The 24,660-nt window shown below is 36.7% G+C and overlaps 1 protein-coding gene and 1 non-coding gene across 2 annotated transcripts in view; one reads left to right on the top strand and one right to left on the bottom strand.

Moving 5' to 3' along the window:
* Window positions 1–20,289, top strand: part of LOC125998935 (olfactory receptor 56A4-like) — a 46,506-nt gene extending 26,217 nt beyond the window's left edge. Inside the window, exon 3 of the mRNA XM_049766953.1 lies at window positions 19,690–20,289. Within this exon, the coding sequence (XP_049622910.1) occupies window positions 19,690–20,289 (600 nt within the window). The remainder of the gene's footprint in view (window positions 1–19,689) is intronic.
* Window positions 20,290–24,149: 3,860 nt separating this feature from the next.
* Window positions 24,150–24,256, bottom strand: LOC126000322 (U6 spliceosomal RNA). The gene has a single exon (XR_007492671.1). It is a non-coding gene; the product is annotated as a U6 spliceosomal RNA (small nuclear RNA).
* Between the last annotated feature and the right edge of the window lie 404 nt (window positions 24,257–24,660).

The raw sequence follows: 24,660 nt of genomic DNA on the forward strand, positions 1-24,660 counted from the left end.
GGGGTATTGAACTGTGGTCCATCTTATGTTAGCGCGTATTAAGCAACACCCTACCATTTGCACCACCACTCTAGTCCGTGTTGATCAACTTTAAACAGAGTAAAGAAAAATGAGAAATTGACAGAATACCAGCTAATCGAAGGAATAAAAGAAGCTATTACCAGTTTCAATAATTACAAATCAAATGAAAGAGATAAAATCTGAGGAAAAGCCCTTTGCCTTCACAAGGCAAGCCACTAAAAATCAGTTTGAGTGGGGGTAGAGTGGTGTCTCCAGTGGTGGGGCATCTGCCTTGCATGCACTAGCTTAGGACAGACTGTGGTTCAATCCCCCGGCATCCCATATGGTCCCCCAAGCCAGGAGCAATTTCTGATCTCATTGCCAGGAGTAACCCCTGAGCGTCACTCGGTGTGGCAAAAAAATCAGTTTGGGTAACAGAAGAGGTGAGATTACAAGTGGTTAAAATACGAGTGAATTAAGAAGAACTGAAACAGGGGCCAGAGTGATAGTACAGCAGGAGGATGTTTGTCTTGCATATGTCAGACTCAGAATGAACCCAGGTTCTATCCTCGGCATACCATATGGTCTCCTGAGCCCATCAACAGCGATGTCTGAGTACAGAAGCAGGAGTAGGCCCTGAGTGCCACCAGGTGTAGTTCAAAAAAGAAGGAGAAAAGAAGAAGAAAAGAAGAAGAAGAAGAAGAAGTTGAAGAAGAAGAAGAAGAAGGAGGAGGAGGAGGAGGAGGAGGAGGAGGACGAGGACGAGGACGAGGACGAGGAGGACGAGGAGGACGAGGACGAGGAGGAGGAGGAGGAGGACGAGGAGGAGGAGGAGGAGGAGGAGAAGAAGGAGGAGGAGGAGGAGGAGAGAAAGAAAGAAAAAGAAAGAAAGAAAGAAAGAAAGAAAGAAAGAAAAGAAAAGAAAAGAAAGAAAGAAAGAAAGAAGAAAGAAGGAAAGAAAGAAAGAAAGAAAGGAAAGAGAGAGAGAGAAGAGAGAAGAGAGAGAGAGAGAGAGAGAAAGAAAGAAAGAAAGAAAGAAAAGAAAGAAAGAAAGAAAGAAAGAAAGAAAGAAAGAAAGAAAGAAAGAGAAAGAAAGAAAGAAAGAAGAGAAAGAAAGAAAGAAAGAAAGAAAGAAAGAAAAAAGAAAGGAAAGAAAGAAAGAAGAAAAAGAAGATTGTATGGATTGTATGCACAGATTTTATTCAAATTTTGTAATATCATTTACATATTAATTATAGTGATTTTTTAAAAGGGCAAGAGATAAAACGGGAATAAAACTATTGGAGAGTGACAGATAGTTTGGGATATTTTTTAGGAAGTGTGTGAGAAAGATATATTTTCAGGGGCCAGAGAGGTGGCACTAGAGGTAAAGTGTCTGCCTTGCAAGCGCTAGCGTAGGACAGACCGCGGTTTGATCCCATTGCGTCCCATATGGTCCCCCAAGCCAGGAGCGATATCTGAGGGCATAGCCAGGAGTAACCTCTGAGCATCAAACGGGTGTGCCCCCCCCAAAAAAAACAAACAAAAAGATATATTTTCGGGATTGATCCTTACACATTTTACCACATAGCCACATCCCTGGCACCATCTACCTAAATCCTTAAAAATATTTTGCTTGGGGACCAAAAAGATAGTACAGTGGGTAGGGAATTTACCTTGCATGTGGCCAACCCAGGTTCGCTCTTTGGCATCCCATGTAGTCCCCTGAGCACCACCAGGAGTAATTTCTGAGCACAGATCCAAGAGTAAATCCTAAGCACTGACAGGCGTGACCAAAAAAAGTTTTGAGTTTTTTGTGTTTGGCTTTTTGAAAGTTTAATTTAAGCATATCTCTTTACAAATCTGTTAATATTTGATGCCTAAAACATTCCAGCACCACATCCTCCACAAGAGTGTCTACTTTCCTCCACTACTGTCCCAATGTCCTCCCATTCTCCATTTGTGGTTAAGTCTGTTTCTCTTGCATTGGAAATGTTTTTTCCTACTATGCTCCTTGCTATCCAATAATCGTGAGAACAATTTGCATTTGTTCCTCTATTTCTCCCTAAATTTACTCAGAGGAGAGTCTCCAGATCCATTCACAGAACAAAAAATTGCATTTGTCTTCCCTGATAGCAGAGCAGGATCCCATTGTGTATAGGTCTCATGGCATCTTTTTCCAGTCTTGGACACTTAGGAAAGAGATGAGATGAACCATTTTGCTTCTCAGTTCACGAATACTACCACTTCCCTGGAGGCATGGCTTTGAAATATACTGTTTTAGCAAATCATGCTCATTGTTAATCAAGCGTATATTTGTATGTTGTCTAAGCTAGTTGCCTGTGAGAGTGACTTTCCTTGAGGGACGAATTTTCATGCAGTACAAGAAAACAAGTTGCATTACCTCTAAGACACAGGCAAAGAAAAGACATACATATTGAGGTAGAAAGAAAACTCAGAGGCAATGTCTGTATGTTTGAGAGAAAAGGTGATCAGGCATTCCATGAGCATTTGCCAGTCCCTCAAGCTAAGTTCTAGAATGAGACCTTGAAAAGGAAGGAGCACATTGGAGACTGAACATAAATGACAAGAGTAAGGACACTGTTTTATTGATAGACTTGTTCTCCACCTTTACTCAAGCATGGACCCTTTATGACCATTTCTTTTTCCTATGGCCCCTTGCCTGCCCATTAACTTAGTCTTGTGCTGTGTCCACCTCCAGTATTTAAGCAATATTGATTGTGCCCCTTGGAGGCCCTTGAGGTTCTCATGGGCCATGTATATCCCGCTTGAGAAATCCTGATCTCTAGCTAGAAGTCAGTCCAGCAAGGCTAAGGCTTTCAACTATTCACTGAGCCTTTAAAATTTCTAGATAGAAATTTGGTTACAAAGATTCATAATTCAGATTGTCATGTTTAGTAAGACCTAGTATCCACCTACCTTCATTAGAATCATAATGCTTTTTTATTTCATTCACTTCTCTGCCCTCCTAATGCCCTTTTCAGAAACACTCCTTTTTACCAGATTTCTACCTGACCCTTCAGATTGTAATTTATAAAAATTTGGTTGTGATCACTATATGCATACTGCTCATGGTGCTTCTAGTAGTTTTCCCTTACCAACTCCCAAGTATTGACAGTCCCTCTCAATTGCAGGGAAACCAATGAGTATTTAAAATCAAAACAAAATGTGGTCATTTCATTTCAAGAGGAATCATTTATTCCAGTGCTAAAGTAACTTTTATATTGGAGCTGGAAATATGGTACAGCAGATAGGGCTCTTGCCTTATACATGACAACCACCGTTCAATACTCAGTATCCCATATGGTATACTGAGAGCCAGGAATAATCCCAGAGCATTGCTGGGTATGACCATAAGCAAAATAAATAAATAAATATATCTTATACCTTCCTTCCTTAAACATACAAAATATAGGTGGGAAGGAAGGCAAATAGAATGAGAGGGAATTCAGAAGATACAGATATAGATATTGATGAATATGACTGAATCTGCAAGGACAGCTTAAAATAAGCAACTATAAAGAAGCATAACACATTGTTAACTTCTATTTAGTTTTGCTTAGCTTTATTGTGTTGCTAGGAGACAGTAGAAGAGAGTAAAGAAAGCAATTCAGGAGGAGGCTGAAGCCCATTCCAAAACAATTCAGATCATGCCTCCACTATATAAACCCCTTTTCAATAACCACTCATTGTTCGTGTAATAAAATTGAGTCCAACTTCTTTAGATCTCTTGTGATTGGGTCTCAGCTGGCCTCTCTACTAGCACCATTTTCTATTCTTATATTTGCTTTGTCTACTGCTCCAAAGAAGCTTTACTCCCAGGAATACGTCATTCTATTTCACTTCTTAGATTTTGTACATGCTGGTTTTTATTGAGTATTTTCCTCTAAATTCACTCCTTTACCAAGATCAAATACATGAACTTCCATAGTTCACCCTAGAAGCCACTTTTTCCAGAAAAGCTTCATTGATCACCTTCTCCAACTTCTCTGGGTTGTGTGAATTTCCTATGCTTTCTTAGCACTGGATGCTTCCCCTATTATGGTCCTTAGAATCTTTCCTCATTGAATATTTCTTCTCTCTGCACATCTGCTACACAATTCTAGTCTTATAATCTAGCACAAGGGAGGACTGGAGAGATAGTCTAGTTAGTGTAAGCTTTTGCTTTGCATATGCCCAACCTCAATTTAATCTCTAGAACCACATGATCTTCTGAGCATTGCTGGGAATGACCTAAGTTCTGAGCACAGAACTAAGGGTAGCTCCCAATCATCATAAGATATGATTAAAATCTCCAACAAAAATCTAGAGAAGACAATTCTTAGTCTTGGAATATATTTCAGCATTAAAGAGTTTATCTTGTGTTAAAGGTAAAAAAAAACCTGTGTTAAATCTCTAAACACATAAAAATAGAAAGTAAATTAATAAAAAGAGGATTCCTAAGAGATAATATAGCATGTAGGAGCTTGACCCAGACTTGATCTCTGGCATTACCATGCCTTGCCTCAATTGAAACCCGAATGCAAAACTAGAGAAATACCTGAGTACCACTAGGTGTGGACACCCAGAAAAGGAGAAAAAAGTAACACATGCATACATAAAGCATTTTGTATCGTACAAACTCCCCTATTTCAATTTATTTGACTACCCAGTGAGAAAGATAACATTAACACGTTAAATCAAGGCCATTTTATTTTGATTTCAGTTTGATAGACTTCATTTGTGAAGCATTATTAAATTCACTTAAGAACTACTTGAACTATTAACTAAAGTTATTTTAAAATAATTTTAGAGGAAATTAAACATATATATATAATTTCCCATATAACATAATAATAACTAAATGCTAACAGTGTCCCTCAAGGAAAGGTCACCCAATTAAGATACACTTTAATGAATAAAGGACACTCTGCTATGTACAGAAGAATATATTTGCATTCATCAATGTTGTGCAAAAGTCCCACAAAATACTTAATACACTTAAGTGAATTAAACATGCCTCTTGTGATCTGATTTATATAGTGAATGTGCCAAGTAAAACCTTTCTCCAAAGACAGATCACATTGTAAACTTCAGTTGAACTCTGATAAAATTCATAAATTATAAACTAGTGGAGCCTGAATTAATAAAATTTGGCTTTATGTTCTTCTCATGTAAGGGTTAGCCAATATTTGTTGAACATTTAAAATTTATCCTAAATGGTCTAAAACCATCCTGATTAATAGAATAGTCACTAGATACCAATAGTGTTCTATTTAAAATGTAAATGACAAACTGAAATTTTAATATTACATCATCATCTTAAGTCACTTAAATGTGAAAACTGAATCAATTAAACTTTTGTGTCTTAGATATTAAACACACCCAACAGTGTTTGGGGACTATGTTGGGTTAAAAATAGAATCTGGACATCCTATGTGTAAAGCACTGTGGAAGATCTCTCCTGACCTAGAAGCAGTTTAATTTTTATATTGATTACCTGTTAAATGGAATATATTAGATATGCTGATATAATCAAATACTTAAATGTTGGTGGCTATTAGGATAGTAAAAGTATTATTGCTATTGCCTTGATTGTGTTCAGCCCAGTTAGATTTTCTATACTATATATGGGCCCTGTGTACCCAAAACTAAAATTAAAACTAAGCTGAACTAAAATTAAACTAAACTAAAACAAAAGTAAATTAAAGCTAAAGTAAAATTAAAAGTATTTTGTTCATTTATTTATAATTTTTTTTACTTTTTCACTTTTTTAATTTTTATTTTGATCATGTTGGCTTACATATCTTTCACAGTAGTATTTTAGGTACATATTAACATTGAATCAGGAGGACAAATTTGGTGGTGGGTATTTATACTTTTTAACATTGAAAATATTTATTGAAAAATATTTATTTAGGAAATATATTTCTACTGGAATTCAGTTCTCTAAACCATGTTCAGCTGTTCAATTCAGATAGGAAAATCAAATATATGCTTTATGTACACTTGCCATTTATAACATTAAAATGGTGTTTGTGAATTATAATATTATGAAAAACTCAACTATTTACTCACATCTAGAAAATGTTAAATGCCTTTGCAATATGAGATAATACCAAGTTAGAACATAATATGTTCTTGGAATGAACATTTGCCTAATTAAGTTATCCTGTTACTTATTCAGATTTTTCAAAGAATATAAGTTCTATTTATGTGCTGTTTTATTTTAAGTTTCAGTTTTATGGTTTTTTGTTTGTTTATTTGGGGGCCAAACCTGGTGGCACTCAGGAATTACTCCTGACTCTGAGCTCAGAAATAACTTCTGGCAGGCTCAGGGGACCATATGGGATGCTGGGAATCAAACCCGGGTTCGTCCCAGGTCAGCCATATGCAAATCAAATACCCTACCACTGTGCTATCTCTCCAGTCCCCCTTTTTTATTTTTTACTTGAACATTTCTTAAAAAAATCTTACCTTCATTGTATAAAAAATGGAGAGGCACTCTTCATTCAGAATAAAAATATAATTGTCAGACTCTCCTGCCATAACCATGATCCTAATATAGCAACCATCTCCTTTACATCACACCACACCACACCACACCACACACACACACACACACACGCACACTGCATCCTTGGTTACTTTTTACATCTCTACAGAATTCTTAGCCCCTCCAACTATAATCTGAACATCACTGAAGAAGAATTAAGCTAACACTGGAAAGGAAACAAAATGAAACCTAAGCATTCAAATGAGAGAAGTCAACACTCAGATGCTCCCGTTCCCATGATTTTCTTTTCTCACAGGAGGAAATTTATGTAATTGAATAAAATCTGTTCATTCTCAACTCTTGCATACTTATTTCTATCATGCTCATCTGTAGTTTCCCAATTTTCAAAATATCACCAAGAGGAAAGGAAAGATCAGCATGTAGAACTGGGGTGATCATAGAATTATTGGGTTGTTGCAGGCAAAGAGAAGAGAAAAGACAGATTATTGGAAGTGAGATTTCTAAGAAATTAAGCCAAGAGTGAGAAGTTCCCAATAAAATGCCAGAATTCGTATAGTGTCACAGTCCTGGCCCACTAATTATAAGGATGATTCAACTCTTTAATAGATCTTGGAAAGAAAAGCATTCCATGACAGGACACAATAAATTCATCAGTTGTCATATTCACCCTAAAACTTCAAAGAAAGGACCATATCATCTATTCCAGCCAATGGAGAAGACAACAAATTATACAGTTAATTTCAGCATTCGAGCAATGAAACAGACTAAAGTTAACTTAGCTTGGGGACATCCAGGTTCCTGAATTGGTCACATATGTGAACTAGTCTATTTCCTACAAAAAAAAATGACAAATGAGGTATTACAACGAAGGAAAAGAGCCTCCATGAATTACAAGATATAACATCTCCCAACACTCAACACATGCCTGAAAGATTTCTATGCCTATGGACTGTGAACTTGGCAAATGAACAGAAAGTTTTCTCCTATAATTCATGTATCCCAGATGACTTGAAGTTAAGTCTGTGTGCTGACAAGTATTGTCTAAATCAAATAAGCTGTGTAGGATCTGGGTTCACTTTTCTCTATCACTATACATTTGTATAATATAACTGATACATTTAAACACTAGTGGGACATGAGCAGAAAGAACTGGGGGAAACTAAGGCAGACCCAAGAAGTAGACTATTTGGGAATGGAGAAGAGCAATTTGGAAATGGACTTGAAGTTTCTTTTCTAAGAGGAAGGATTACACTTTCAGTCCTGCAGCCCACCAGACTGTTACAACTGGCAAATACAAAAACAGGGTTTGTTGAAAATATGTCATGTGGACCCAACTTAGACCTCAGGTGATTAGACACCATCTGTCCAGACTTGAACCTTGGATTCCAGTCATAGAAACAACACAGTTTTTCACAACAGCTACAGGAAACAAATCCCATCCAGGACATACTCAATATTGCTCGGACACCAACAAGTGCCAGCTCTAATATGATATCCTGACAAAGAGGAAATGGGAACAACAAATAATAAAATTAAATTAAAAATAAGACAAAATAAGAAGACTATCTAGTACCGCCTCCCAGTTAGAGGAGGAAACAAGGGAAGTACCAAGACCAAAACAGGTATAGGACCACTAAGTAGTAAGCTAGGCTCAGAGGGGACCATGTATTCTAGCAGCCCTGGGGGTGAGGGAGGAGGATATTGGAGGTAGGATGGGAACAGAGGTGTAGGGAGGATAATTTGGTGATGGGAATCCCCCTGATATTATGTTAATATGTACCTAAAATATTATTGTCAACAATATGTAAGCCACTATAATTAAAATAAAAAGTATATTTTAAAAAAGACAGTCCATAGGAAATCAGTTCTCTCAGATTAATTTTGGCTGCGTGAATTGAATTTCTCTTGAGCACCACCAAGTATTTGGGAAATTGTTGGTACTAATCAACTTAGGAGGAGACTAGGAAGGATTTGCCCAATTTTCTGTCATTAGAATAAACTTTCAATTAGAAATAAGTGTTTAAACAACTAACATTATGCAAAATCCTAGTAAATAGCATATTATTAATGGTTATTTGTAGTTTTGTAATACACAGTAAAATTACTCTACTGGAAATGAATGCAGAATGGAAATGTCTGAATGCCATAATGATATCACTCCATGTGTGATTTGTACTTGCTGCCCATTTGAGAATGAACTAAGGATACAGACAAAATATACTTACAGCAGGTTTTACATTTCTTTGTATGAATTAACAATTTACATTTGAGTCACAAGGGATTTTAGGCTGCCTCCAAATAATGCAACTTAGGTGGCACTGATGAAAGGAGAATTTATGAAACACGATTTATGAATTTATGAAACATGATCTTCTTAATCTTTTCATATAGCTAATCAGAACAGTTGAAGAGTACATTAAATTTGGCTTGCTACCAGCCATAGATAGACACCCAGAAAGCAAGCCTACAACTGCTATCCATCATGAAGGACATCCTGTCCTAGACACTCGAAGCCAATGCCATGTCTCAACATTAGGTTTAGTGACAGAGAATTTCACTTGAATGAGGGAATTTCTTTATCTGGGAATTTTTGCATACCATCTACTGCATATTACTAAAATTTTAATAAGGGACAATAGAGGTCATCGTTTTAAATATCCTTATGTATTTTCTTTTTGTTTGGGGTATTTCAAGTCATTCTAAGGGGCCCTGAAGTTCTCACCCTGGTGATAATTGGCCAACCAGAGCAGTGGTTCAGTGCTAAGTTCTGTGACCATGGTGCTCCTTGGACTCCTGGGGACCCTCAGGTGAACACTGACAGTTCTTGTGGACCATCATTGTCTACTTGAAGATAGAGTCCTTAAGGGTTACACCCAGCAGTGTTCTGAAGGTCATATGGTGCTGAACATCAAAGCCATGCTGGGCGCATGCTAGACAGACATCAACTGCTATACTACCTTCTGGTTTCTAATTTTCTGACGAGGAAACTGGCAAGTCAACTAATCTTTAGATGCACAGCAAATCTCTGTTTCTCCATTTGAAGAGCTTCATACAATCAGAAATAATTTGGTTTTACTCTCTCATGTATTTCTTCAAGATGCATCATACATATGGGACTGAACTTTCAGTATATCCAAGGAAAATCAACAGAATTGAGAACTGAAACTTCCAAAGGTTCAGGGGATGGAGGAAGACAAGGACAGCAGTGGGGAGATTGTGACACTCTAGAGTGGACTAGCATTGTTGAGATAAAACAGTTTGCTTCAAGGGTCAGAATAAAAGGACATTTTTATATAAATCGAAGATTTTAATGGAAATTCTAGCTATTAATGGGCCGGAGAGATAGCACAGTGGTAAGGGATTTGCTTTGCATGAGACCGACCAGGTAGACCTGGAATCAATTCCTGGTATCCCATATGGTCCTTGGAGCCTGCAAGGAACAATTTCTGATCGCAGAGCCAGGAGTAACTCCTGAGTGCTGCTGGGTGTCACCCAAATCTGTCCCCCCAAAAAGAAATTTCTAGCTAATAATGTCAAACCCAGAACACATTTATTTATTTTTAATTTTAGGCATCTTGATTTACACATTGATAATTGATAAACATCAACACCACACCCTCCACTAGAATGTTAGCTTTGCTCCACTGAGGTCACACTGTCCTTCTCCTTGTCTCATAACCCCACATCCCTTATAGTGATATGGTTTCTACTAAGACCAGTTCTCACTTTCTGTATATCAACTTTTTGAAGTGTTTTTGACACTATCTTTCGACTTGTCCTTTTCTATCCATTTGTAGCTTGATAATGAGTGAATATAGTTTCAAGAATCTCCATTCTAAATGTGTTCACTATTCTTTGCCTATGGGATTAAGTAATATTAGAATTGATAAAGTGGGACTGGAGAGATAGCACAGTGGTAAGGTGTTTGCCTTGCATGCAGCTGATTCAAACAGGTGGTGGTTCGAATCCCGTCATTCCATATGGTCTCCCAAGCATGCCAGGAGCAACTTCTGAGCACAAATCCAGGAGTAAACTCTAAGCGCCACCGGGTGTGACCCAAAACCAAATAAAATAATTGATAAAGTGTCTTCCAGTCTACCACCCCCACCCTGTAAATGAAGAGGTTCATTACACTTCAACTCCATTCTGAGATGCTATCCATTAAATCTTCCATTGCTTAAAAATATTGGTATTTAAGCTATGGCATCTCACTGAAAATCATTAACTAAAAGAAACAGAAAAAAATAGATGTTGAAATGGAGAGATAGCACAGCAATAGGGCATTTGCCTTGCATGCAGCTGTTCTGGAACAGAACCGGGTTCAATTCCCGGCATCCTATATGGTTCTCTGAGCCTGCCAGGGGCGATTTCTGAATGCAGAGCCAGGAATAACCTCTGAGTGCCACCAGGTGTTTCCCCCAAAAAAGAAAAAAAAAGATAACTAGATGTGAAAGCAAAGTCATGGTAAACAATATCATGGCATTTTTCTTAAACTGCTGTTGTTATAACAGCAAAAATTTATTGAGGAAACAGATTGTCCTGACTTTTTAGGTGATACTACCCTTCAACAAAAAGCATTATTTTTGTGGGCCACACTTGGCAGTACTCAGTGCTCATGGTTCTGCATTCAGCGATCATTACTGGTGGTATTTGGGGACTCATAAGGGGTTCTGGAGATAGAACTTCTGTCAGCCATGTGAAAAGTAAATGCCCTACCCATGTACTGTCACCCAACCCCTGTATTATTTCCTGTTTTGAATGACAACTTTAGCAAGAGAAAAATACCAACATTTATTTCTTTTATGAGGTAGTTTTTGGACCATAGGAAGTAGTTTTCAGGCCTTAAAACTGGCTGTGTGCTCAGGGATCACTCCTGGAGGTGCTCAGGACAGGATTGACTTCATAGAAAGAAAACACCTGTATTATCCTGTATAATACTACGCAAAATTCCTATACTATCTCTATGGCCCATTTTTGAGGAGGCACACCAGGAAGTAATCAAGGGTTACTTCTGGCTTGTGCTCAGAGGTCACTTGTATCACTTCTCATCCAGTTCATGTCAAGATGGCATGACATTCTATACAGTTGAGCATGTTACTACCAAGGAAGAATAGCAAGCATTCTCTGCTTCACATTGTTCTCTCTTTTTTTGTTTCTGGACCACACCCTGAGGTTCTAAGGAGTTACTCTTGGCTCTGTGTTCAAGACTTTCTCCTGTCAGTGTTCAGAGATTGAACTTGGGTGGGCCACATGGAAAACAAGCACCTTACCCCACTATATTATCTCCCTAACCCCCAACACTGTTAATCAAACCCCGTTTTTTAAATATAATTTTTATTTTTATTATAGTGGCTTACATATTGTTGACAATAATATTTTAGGTACATATTAACATAATATCAGGGAGATTCCCATCACCAAATTATCCTCCCTACACCTCCGTTCCCATCCTACCTTCCATATCCTCCTCCCTCACCCCCGGGGCTGCTAGAATACACGGTCCCCTCTGAGCCTAGCTTACTACTTAGTGGTCCTATACCTATTTTGGTTTTGGTACTTCCCTTGTTTCCTCCTCTAAATGGGAGGCGGTACTAGATAGTTCCAGTTATGTGGTTTTGTTTGAAGAAGAGAAAAGTGATAAACTGGGGTAAAAATCAAATACGCCTATGGACTGTCTTATGATTGTTCTTCAATTCCAAATATATACTTGTGCATATGCTATTTTAGTATTTAAATATTCTGTATATATAGATGTATGAAATACTTGATACTAATCAAATAATCAGTGAGAGTGCTGAATAAATGAATCTACAGGAGGGAATTAATTATTTAAACAACTGCTTTAACTCCTTTGACTCCACTGCATAATTATTATTATTAAACCCATTAATTATCATTAATGTATATATCTTTAAATCACCACCATTTACAAAACTTATTGCAATTTTATATGTGAAGAAACAAAATCACAGAGAAGTGGAGAAACAATATCTTCCATTTATTATAGTTTTTAAATATGTTTTATCCCTGAAACAGTGCTCACTACTAGTGACAATAACTCACAGCATGAGTGGCATCAGCTCATTTTATATTAATTTTGTATCCTAAAATAACATTCAGATAGAAGGTGAAATGAAGAGGTTTTCATCCCAACCGTCAATTATGAGGTTGAATTGAAATAAAGCTTTCTATGATATTCTAAATATTAATACATTCTCTACCAAGGAAAAGTGATGTGTTTTTCTACAAAAAAAATCATACATTGATTTTTCTACAAAGAAAAGAAGATATATTTGTATCAACCCATGAAAAACTTCCGAAAAGCCGGGAGTCATTTTATATGCGGGTATATGGCATGCTGAAACTTATTCCAGCTTTAGGGACAAGTGATCCGCCCCCCTCTTACTTTTAAGAAATAACTTACTTTTAAGACCTTTAAGCACTGAATACCACCAAAAGAGAAAAGAAATTATAACAAAATAAGAGTAATTAGTAAATTCTTTCCAAATATAATCATGTCAGTCAATTGATCATGAAAAATGTTGAGAATAATTTATATACAGAAAGCAAATTTCACAGGTCCAATGAAACAAGCTAAAATATCTCATCACCCCAAGGTACATTGTTAGACTCTGATATAAGTCATTGGAGGTTCTAACAAAAATTAATTAAAGTATTTTATAAATACAATATATAAAAATTCTTCCCCAAAAGTTCATACTTTAAGAAATTAGCTGTGTCCCCAATATGCACTATATACTTTCTCATTAAAAATTACCAATTTTTAAGTTAGCTACATAACTAGAACTTGACTAAGAAAAATTATGTTTCCAAGCTGCCTTTCAGCTTGGACTAGTCATGACTAAGATCAAGGCATGTAGGAAAGTCTGGTATGGTGCTCTTAGGAGAAAAGTAGTGATGCCTTTCTTGCTTGCTCTTTCCCATTTCTACTACAAGGCATGTGGATGCAATTACTGGAGTTACCTCAGACTTGGAGGGTACTTGGTTGATTTAAACCCAACAGGGCTAAGCAGCAAAATAAAAGAAGTTAGGGGCATGCCTGCGTGGTTTTGCTATCTCTGGCTTTGCTCTCCAGTCCTGAACTTGCCCCCTCCACACTGAAATAAATTGCATACTGTGTAGTCTATTAAATTTGCTTTCTTTTGTCTTTTCCTTGATTTGGGGGAGGCAGGCTTACTCAATAGGCTCAGGGGCAACTCCTTATTCAATGCTTGGTAGCGATTACTAACTACTGCTAGTGCTCAATGGGCAATAAGGTCCCAGTCATCAAACCTGGACCTCCTAAATGCAAAATGTGTACTCCAGACTGTTGAGCTACCTGTTTGTCCCAATTTTCCTGACTTTCACATTCACAACCAAAACTAATCCTCATTGATGCAAAATATGTCCATAATCAGTACTTCTTGTTTCAATTATATTATAAATACTAATTGCCTTTTGGGGGGACTACTCAGCCTGATACCATCCTCAAACTAGAAGATAAATTATTAATAATCTTTGAGCCAAAACAAGTCTTTTGCCAGTTTAATGCTGCTGTTACATGAATGATAAACCTAAATTAGTACAAATGTTTTATGAAAAATGTATTCATTTCTTGATGTTAAAATGAAAAATTAAATATAAAAATGAATCTAATCTTCTGTGCCAGCTCTTTATGTATTCACTGTACAACTGAGTAGCTTAACACCATTGTTGATGAGTCAGCTTCCAACAAGATAGCTCAAAGAGGTAAATTAATTTAACTGTTCTGTCAATGTTTAACATTTATGCTAATGTTGGAAACCTTTTGCATGGAAACATTATAATATGCTGGCAACCACACCAAGGAAATAATAAATTTTCACCAATGATAATGAATGAACAAAGAAGCTAGAGTTGTGGATTTTGAGGTATTTATAAAAGAATAATACTGTTCAGAATAGAACCTCAATACACTTAGAATGTTACCTTTGTTCTCTTCCCAGATGATGAAAATGTAAAAACCAATACCCACGAAGGATGCACCATGACTCCTTCAAAAGTGTAGATTTTATTAGGTCTACATTAGGTGTATTGAAATATACCAAGTATTGATCAGATTGAGTCTAATGAGCATTTCTGGCACATCAGTAGTTGATTGACTTATTCAGTCACTAATCCGACATACTGTGTATACTTACTATGTGCAAGAGGATATGGAAAAATAGTAAATGATAAATTTGAAGACAATCCTTTATGGCTAGAGATGTATAGGAAAGTCAATTAGCATATTTTCTATTCATTCCACCATCACACTATTCACTCAACCAAACATTAGTGAACATTTTCTATGAATCTGCCTAGGAGCTATAGATATAGAACCAAATTCAAACATAAATTTCCATATTATGTGACATATTTATGTCAGAGCTAGGGAGCTAGCTCAAGGTACTGGACCACATGCAGGAAGTATCTCTGTGTTCAATCCCTAACACCACATGATCTATCAAACACTGCCAGGTCTGAAACAATAACACATTTAATCAACTATAATTTCAGCAGTATGGTAGCTAAACGACTCTACATGTGAAGAGGATTTCTGCCACCTGCCTCTTAATATAAATACTAATTCCTTATTAACAATGACCAAAGGAGAAAGATTTCTTGTCTAACTGAAACAAGTTAATCTTCGCCATCAAATTTCTAGCAACATACTGCATGTATAATAATTTAAATGATAAATTAATAATATTGATATATAATAAAGCCATTGTACAATTGTGTCACAGAGCTTCATTATCAAGAAAGTAGATAATTTTTTCACTTGTTCAATAAGTTCTGGTTGAGCATCAACTATACAAGGAAGCACTACACACACACACACACACACACACACACATACACACACATACCTGGGTACATTGGTGAAAAAATAGACAAAGATCCATGCCCACACAAATTTGCACTCTATTTGTGAGAAGCAAAGAGTGAATAGAATATAAGAAATAAATTATATAGTACATTAAAAGTGTTATGATAGGGTATAACCTAATACATTATGATAAGGGATGGGCGGAGGATAGGAGAAAGTGCAGAGGATTGGAGAGCCAACTTGGCATGCAGGAGACACCTAAGCACTGCCAGAAATTTTACCCACACACAGGCACACACAAAACAGCTCCCAGAAATCCTCACTGAGCAGTCAAATAAAGCAAGGATTTGACAGCTAAATCCTTGATAGAAAATCAGAACACCGATGCAAGGAGCAAAATTTCTGAACAGGAGGCCAGTGTGGCAAGACAAGTGACTAAAAGACACAAAGGAAGCAATGAAATGTTGAAGCCGAGGAGGTGATTTCACCTGCATATGGGAGGCTTGGCTTTTACTCCTCAGTGAAAGGGGGAGGAAAGGGAAAGGAAAATGGAAAGGGAACAAGAGATCCTGATAAGAAGGAAAGAAGGAGAGGCAAGAGGAAGAGAAAATGGGAAGAAGAAAGGAAAAAGGAGAAACAAGCAAAGGGAAAGGAAAGGAAGGGAAGGGGAGGGAGAAAGGAGAGGTGAAGTGAGGACTTAAAGTACTGCAAAGTCATTAAATGGATCAGAGGTTTTAGTCTGAGCAAAATATTGAGTTATTCCAGGGTTCTTTATAGAAGAATGATAGAATCAGACTTCGTATTTGGCTCACATCTGGTGGTGCCCAGAGGCTAGGTCAGAACCTATGTTTGACGGCTGTTCCCAGTTGTGCTCAAAGGACCAGGTACTGACACAGGGGATATAGAACCCAGGCTTTCTAACATCAACCATGTGCTCCAGAGCTTTGAGTTATCTCTCAGGACCCCAATTATCAACTTCTAATAAGAACTCAGTTAATGATACTCAGTTAATCATATAAATTGAAGAGAAAGTGGGATATCAGGTGGGGTACTAGCTTGGCAACAGCTAACCCCCAGCTATGGTTCCCTGAGAACTACCAGGGTGATCCCTGAGCACTCACTGTGAGAAGTGACCTAAAAGCACACACAAACAGCAAGAAGTGAGAGAGAAAGGGATAAAAAAGGGGGAAAACTGGCAGATCAGTTATTAAGCTACTACAGCAAAGCAAAAATAAATGTGATAAAATGAGAGTCTATATAGATTTTGAAAGAAGAGTCCATTGAATATTTTGAAAAATTAAAATTAAAAGAAGAAAGTAATTCACAAAGTAATTTTAAGTCTTTTGTCTAGAATGACTGGAAAGATAAAGCTGCCATAAATGGAGAAGAGGGATAAGAGATATAATTTAGATGTGGCCCCAAATAAAATAAATAATAGGAGAAATTTTTGGACTACTAAGTATAAGGCAGAAATAGTTCAAGTTTAAACATGTTGAGGGTTACATTTAGAGTTTCATATTAAGTAGTCCATGATTTAGAAATATTGAGTATAACAAAACATCAGATAAAGTTTTGATATCTAGAATATACAAAGTACTCACAAATGTTAGCTCCAAAAAAACCTAAAAAAAATCAAAAAGTGGGGAGAGAAAATAAACAGATGCTTCTCTGAGTAAGTCCAATGTATGGCCAACAGGCACATGAAAAAATGTTCATTACTTATTATTAGGGAAATGTAAATAAAGACAACAATGAAATACCGTATACCAGTGAGGATAGCATATACCAAAAATACTGGGAGCAATCTCTGTTGGCAAGGATGTAGTGAGAAAGAAACTGCTGGAGGGAATGCTGCCTGGTCCAACCCCTATGGAAAACAGTATGGAGGGTTCTCAGTAAATTCAAAATTGAACTGCCATATGACCCAGCAATCCCTCTCTTGGGTATCTATCCACTGGACAGAAAAGCATTGATCCAAAATAATGTACACACACCGCCATTCACTGCAGCACTCTGTACAATTGCAAAGACTTGAAATCAACCTAGATATTCAACGATAGACAAGTTGATCATGAAAATGTGGTACATATACACAGTGGAATACTACATAGCAGTAAGAAATAATACAATCATTCAATTTTCAGCAATGTGGATGGAACTAGAAAACATTATGTTAAATGGAGTAAGTCAGAAGAAAAAGGACAAATACAGAATGATATCACTTATATGTGGTATTTAGAATTAATAGATGAAGAAACTCATTGATGTAAATGGTAGATTTACCATTAGGTAATAGGGTACCATAGGTACTAGGGTATAGTGAGGGGAAAGAAACAAATTGAGTGGAAGAGAAGAAACACAAAATCCTTTACAAAGAAACCTGCTGCAATGTATATAGCTGTTTAGATTGAACAGATTTTTAATCAACTGTTTGTCATAGAGGTATATAGATCTAACGCTTTAATCCATGAAAACCAGTGAAGAATGCATTTGGAAGCCAGGGACTTTCATTATAGTGCTCACTGTTAGAAAGTTTTAGTGTCTTACTTTTAATATATATATATAATAACTCCTTAACCTCTTTGTCCACAGTGGGTCTTGGAGCTATATATTACTCACCCTAATTTTGCATTTCAGTTTTATATCATATTAGACTCCAAATACAGTGCTCAATATGGTAATGTTTTGACAAAACACTGTAATTGATCCATTTTCCATATGATTACGCCTGCTCTTATGATCTAATGTTTATGTCCACGGAAACCATTAAAATAAGCAACAGTACACCATAGACTTAGTCGTCGTTCTTTGAGTATGTTTTTGTAAGTTTTTCAACTCTAACTAGTTTACTATTGTATCAGAATGCCATGTTGTCAGTTTGCTTTCAGGAAATGAACTTGGATGCTCAAGACCCAGTAGACGATACTTCATGGGGTAGACTCACTATCATACTGCTTAGTACTCTAGATGTGAAAATTACGATCTGAGAATGCTTCACGCACAATATAATCCCAAAAGCTTTTTGATTTAGTAAAGTTTACCCTCACCAATGATGATTTTCCTAGAAACTGTAAAAACTTTCCCCCTGATCTGCCGTCCTCATATTTTTAAGTGCTCTAACCCTTTCCACAAGGGTCAGTTCTTCTACTGCAAACTATGATTTAATCTCTAATGTCTGTCTATGTGGGTGTGCGTGAGTTTGTATGTTTGGACCCCTCTATATCTAATCTGTATTGTACATAATTCCTGTCTATGTTGTATAAAGTTCCTGTTATGTATAACCTCCCCCTTTTCCCTTCCCCTGCTTACGAGCTCACAAATCCTTCCCTTTCACCTTCTCAACGATGATCCATTATATTTCCTTATTCAAGCCTATTCACCCTCAGTTCCTAATTCCTCTGGAACCAGAATCTTACCCCTGCTGAGCAAACTGCCAGCCAGCTTTCAAAGTGAAAGGCAAGCCCCCAGCCTGCCTTGTCTTGGCCCAGAAAGAAGCTGCCACCATCGCTCCTGCTATTTCATCCTATGTGCCCCCTTTTCTCCCACCTCCCCTCACTGTGGACTGTTGCTTGCTACAGGATTCAGCTACAAAGAAACCCTCAGCACCAGAATACTGCCTGACCCCTAACTTCTGCAAACCATTTCTCAGACACCACAAAACCATGGTGTTGGATGAAACTGTGCTCTGGGTTTTATCCCCCTATTCACCCAGACTATCTCAAAAAACTTAAAGAGGATGTCTGTATTTCCTTTTTATATTTCTGTAGATGCATTTCCTTAATAGTTATAATTATTAGTGTATGTTTCCATATGTAGATATAGCTTTTACCATCTGTTTTTGGATCTTCTTAATAGTAAATTCTAGTAGATAATTCTATCCTGGGATCTGAGTTCAGGTTAGAACTATATTTTAGGTTTGGTTAGCTTGTTATTTTTAATTCCACATGCACCAGTAGTATCATATGGCTTTGTTCCATTTTGCATAGACACATTAAAACGAGGGAAAATATTATGTATAGAAAGAAGTTCTTATCTAACAGGGATAGGAACTCACAAATTTTATAGTGCAGCAGCGCCTTTCACCCTGAACATTTGTCATAGTAACTTGACTTATGCCACAGTTGATCAGACATCAATCATCTAACCCTAACCAAAACTTGTATCCTATTCTTAGAACTGGCATGGCTTTCTGAACCAGCACCAGGAATCAAACTTCCACCAGGGGAGGCTATAATACCACCCAGTCACTAACGCTTCAGGGTAGGTTCATATGCCACCCTGATGACCCGGAAACAGCAACAACTCACTTTCAGCGCAGATTTCCTTGCCTCACCACCTAAAGGTGATATTAAATCAAAAAGCACTCCATGACTATGTGGCTATCTGCCGCCCTCTGCACTATCCATCCATCATCACAGAGCAGTTTGTCATTTATGCAACCATCTTTATTGTCTTGCGCAATTTGGTGGCCACACTGCCAACACCAGTTATGGCTGCTAGGCTCAACTACTGTGCTGGCAATGTGGTGGAGAATTGTATCTGTGCCAACATTTCTGTAGCAAGACTCTCTTGTGAGGATATTCGTCTAAATAAACTCTACCAGTTTGTGAGTGTTTGGTGTCTACTGGGATCCGATCTGGTACTCATCTTGCTATCCTACTGTTTCATTCTAAGGGCTGTTCTGCGCCTGCAATCAAGGGGTGCAGCCACCAAAGCTTTGAGTACATGTGGCTCCCATCTCATACTAATACTTTTTTTCTATACATTGCTACTTGTCTTCATCTTCACAAACAAGGCAGGAAAGAAGATACCCTCAGAGGTACCCATTCTTCTCAATGTCTTGCACCACCTCATCCCACCAGCTCTGAATCCTATTGTTTACGGAGTACGAACTCAAGAAATCAAGCAAGGGATTATCAAACTACTCAAGTACCAGCACTGAGGGGTGTGAGTCCAAAATAATATCTTATGAAAGCCTAAAATATATTTAAGGGGTGAATTAATCTAATGACACAAGGACCACAACATAACAACCATTCAGCTAGCCTCATTTTTAACTAAATCTTCCTCAGTCACTGTCACAATATGAACTATCATTGCCTTCTCTTCAAATCCTTATTGAGCTCATTATCTTCTTCATGCTGACTATTGATACTGTAATTTGTCAATTATTCATACACTAAATGTATTCAATAAATTTCTACCTACTTCTTGGTTTATATTATTATACCCTTTAAATATAAATCATAGGGTATGGAGAAGAAAGTGCTTTAATAAAATATAGTGAAATTGAGTATAGTGAAATATAACGTATATCAAGAATTCATACATAAAATACTAATCACTTTGTCTAAGGTGGAGGTGAAATATTGAAATATGGGTAACCATATTTTGATAGTTAACATATATAGCATAAAAGATAAAAATAGAAACTGAAACCCAAACTTTGTACAATAGCAACTGGTAGAGTGAAATTTTCAGTAATTGAAGAATTAATTTTACATGTAATATCAAAAGTTTGCCTTGAAGACTGAACTCTATTTCTATAACTAATGTATCTATGCAACTACACTTTTGATCATTAAATAGCTAACAAAGAAGTAAAAATAAGCAACTGTAAATATCACTGGACATCATGACAAAACATTATTTACCCAGGGATACAAGTTTTGATTCAACGTGTCCATATACATTAATGTAATACTAAACATCAACAGAAAAAATATAAATCATATGATAATAATAAAAGCTAATGATAAGGCATTTTTAATTTAACATTCTTTATAGTTAATTAATAAGTTAGTTAATACAAAATACATAATACATTTCAACATAGTAAAGTCCAATAAACCCACTATTGACCTAATTCTCATTGATGAAAAGATTTTCCTCTAAGATTGACACAAGACAAGATGTCCATTCTCATCACTATATTCAATATAAAATTGGAAGTATTAGCCACATCATTTATGTATTACATATTAATTGAAGCATCATATATAAAATAAATGAAACATCCTAAGTGCCAAGCAACTAACTGATAGGTGAATAAAATTGTAGTATATATACTGTGGAATACTGAACAGCTATTTAATAAAAAAAATGAAGTTTTAACTCTAAATGAGAGATACTTGGATCTGAGTAAGAGCATACGGCTTTGGTGCTGAACATTCCTGTGTTTAAATTAAAACTCTCTAAATGGTTAGGATATCAATTAAAACTAGTTCACTTATTTTATAAACCATATGCTATGTACAAGGCTCTATCTAAATATTGCAAAAATACTAACTCATTTGATTGCCATAACAATCCCAAGAAACAGTACACTGTCACTTAAACACTTTGTAAACAGTACTAGAAAATTGAAAATTTTTCCTAGATCAAACAGAAAGAAGTCCAGAAAGTAAAACCCAAGCAGTCAACTGAAGAACCATATTTTAGTCTTTTCTATTCAATCTCATTATCAATTTTTGTGTAAATTATGATAACAATAAAATTAATTATATGTAATCATATGTTAAATGATAATGTATTAATAAAAAATTTACTTAAATGTTGAAAAAAAAAAAAGCACTCCATGACATCACAGCTTCATCCTAGTATTTGTGCAAAAACCAAGATCTCTTATTACAGAAGCCTGACCATGACAATACCAATTGAGTAAAACTTTTCCTGGAACCATAAAAAAAAGACCTTGGGATTGGACAGTTAGTAATTCTGGAGTCTGGAGTCAGACTTTTGCCAAGATGCTTCATAGGTAGAGGCACCCTGTATTTTTAGGCCTGTGTATTTATTTTCTAATTTCCTCAAAGTTTGCTGCACCTATAAAAATATATAAAACTTTCAACCCTCCTTTCTATTTTATTTGTATCTTTTAGATAGGGGCTCCCACCTTTTTCATAGAACATTGGAACATGAATTACTCTGTTTTACTTCATATTTCTGCTCTTTCTACAAATTGAGTAAACAAACAAAAAAGAGGATGGCGATCAGGAGACAAATAGTCCAGGGTGTATTGGTAGAGAAAAAAAAAGTCAGAACTAAATACCCAAGCCAAAGTCAATGAGAATAGAATCAAGAGATCCAAACTATAATTGTCTAAACTTAAAATGAACCTGTTACATTGTCAGTCTAGGTAGGGGGTTAAGAGTGGAGCTATAAGATGCATGCTAGGAAAGTTGGTAGAGAGAAATCAACACTGGTTATGGGAATAGCCCCAATTCACTATCACTGTATGCCTGAAATCCAACTATAAAAGACTTGTAATTCACAATGGTCTCAATAAAAAATTAAAAGAAATATTGAGTATCAAATTGGAGACATCAAAATTGCAGAGAGAAATTTCAGCATCAAAATCTCTCACATCATTAGACTATAGTCTTCCTCTCTGGCTGCATTCACAATGCTTATTGAGCTAGGTGTTGCAAGTCAGCCCCTGAAGAGGTTGACTGATGGAGAGATGAAGGATGAGGTCTTTCCCCTCCAGCTCGGAGCACGTGCCTGCCACTCTGTCCAGCCAACGGTTCTGAGGTGAAACAGCGGGTAAAGAGCTCGCAGACAGTCAGGTTTGTGGAAATATTTTGGACTGCATCAGTTCCAGCAAAAGTCCCTCACCTTCCACAGACCCTTGTTTTTATCCCCCAGAATCAGATACCACCCAATGGTGGGATCAGATACCACCCAATGGTGGAAGCAGAATCAGGTACCACCCTAGGGTGGGGGCAGAATGCCAGGTCACACCCTAGGGTAGGGCACAATCACCGATCAGGGTAGGGTCAGTAACATAATAATCCCATAAAATGTTTACATACACAACACTAGGGATGGAGTTATATGGAAAAACACAAGTCTCACAAGGTTTGGTTCCCAGTAGAGTGTGTGTGTATGTTGGTGTGCACAAATAGGTTATTTTTCTATCTTTCTCTTCTTAAGCTTTTAGTTTTCATTGGGATGTGTTTTCTATTAAATGTGCTTCTCCTATATGAGATATATTTAGACCCTTTAATATACAGGCTTATATCTACTCCCAGTTTGGGTCTTCATTTCTTTCAAAACTCATTCAGATTACCTACGTTTCTTCTTTTAATTTATTCTTCATTGTGTGTATGACCTCATTTCTTTTTTTCACAGTTACAAGGTTGTTCATGACGTAGTTTCAGTCATACACTGTCCAACACCCTTCCCAAGTATGCATTTCCCACCATCACTGTCCCCAATTCTCCTCTCACCTCCCTCCTGCCCTGTCCTCTGGCTGCCTTGAGGCATTTTTCTTTTCTCTCTCTCTTTCTCTCTTTATTCCTCTTCATTTTTTTTCAGCAAATAAATGTGGATTGTTAGCTCCCAGATTCCTAAAACTATTCATTTTAAATATATTTTTTCTGTTGATCATAGAGTTTAATTTCTGTTTTCAAATTCTGAGTTTTTACTCTGTCCATCTCAATACCCTAACAAGAATATCCAAAGAACTTTTTATTTTGGTTACTGTATGTAGATTCTATTTTCATTTTGTTCCACTGGAGGGCCACAGCCAGGTTCACTGGAAGGGCAGGTCAAGTTAATACTGTGCTGCCACTTCCATCAATCCAGGACCCATCCATTCTCTTTGAAGTTGTTGAGATAGCTTCCTGTTTTATGGATTCCATAGAATTGTGAATTCTTTTTACAATCATTTTATAATTTTTACTTTAAAATATGATTAGATCATTCTAATATCTGTTTTACAGGGGATAGACAGTTAAGTTTCTCATTTCACTTATAATTTTCCTAACTATATAATATGAAGAGTAACTTTCTTTTTTATATAAAAATATTGAACGCTTCACAAATTTGCATGTCATTCTTGCACAGGGGCCATGCTAATATTCTGTATATCATTCCAATTTTAGTATATGTGCTGACAAAGCGAGCATGAAGAGTAACTTTCTATTGAGTTTTAGTTATATTAAAAATTACTGGGTTTGATTAGTTTATGTGGTTTGATATTTTTGTCGTGTTTGGGAGACTTGCCTGTCTCTAGGGGTCTGCTGGGTGGGTGTTCAGCTCCAACAATGCAATTTGATGCAGGCTGGCATGCTGGGAACCACCAAGACAAAACCTAGTGGTGTTTGGGAGTGCTGGGACCAGAGATCATATAGTTGGAGATTCTGTCTGATTTGTTAATCTCCAGAATTCTGAATTCTCTCCTTGGACTCATTTTACATATTATTAAGGCAAATCTGGATACAATGTAAATCTTTCACTTTAGAAGGAATTCCGCATAAAGTTAGGACAGAAAAGGGACCATGATGAGAATAACAGTTTTAAATGATCGTTC

This window comes from Suncus etruscus, chromosome X, assembly GCF_024139225.1.
Source record: "Suncus etruscus isolate mSunEtr1 chromosome X, mSunEtr1.pri.cur, whole genome shotgun sequence".
Taxonomy (NCBI): domain Eukaryota; kingdom Metazoa; phylum Chordata; class Mammalia; order Eulipotyphla; family Soricidae; genus Suncus; species Suncus etruscus.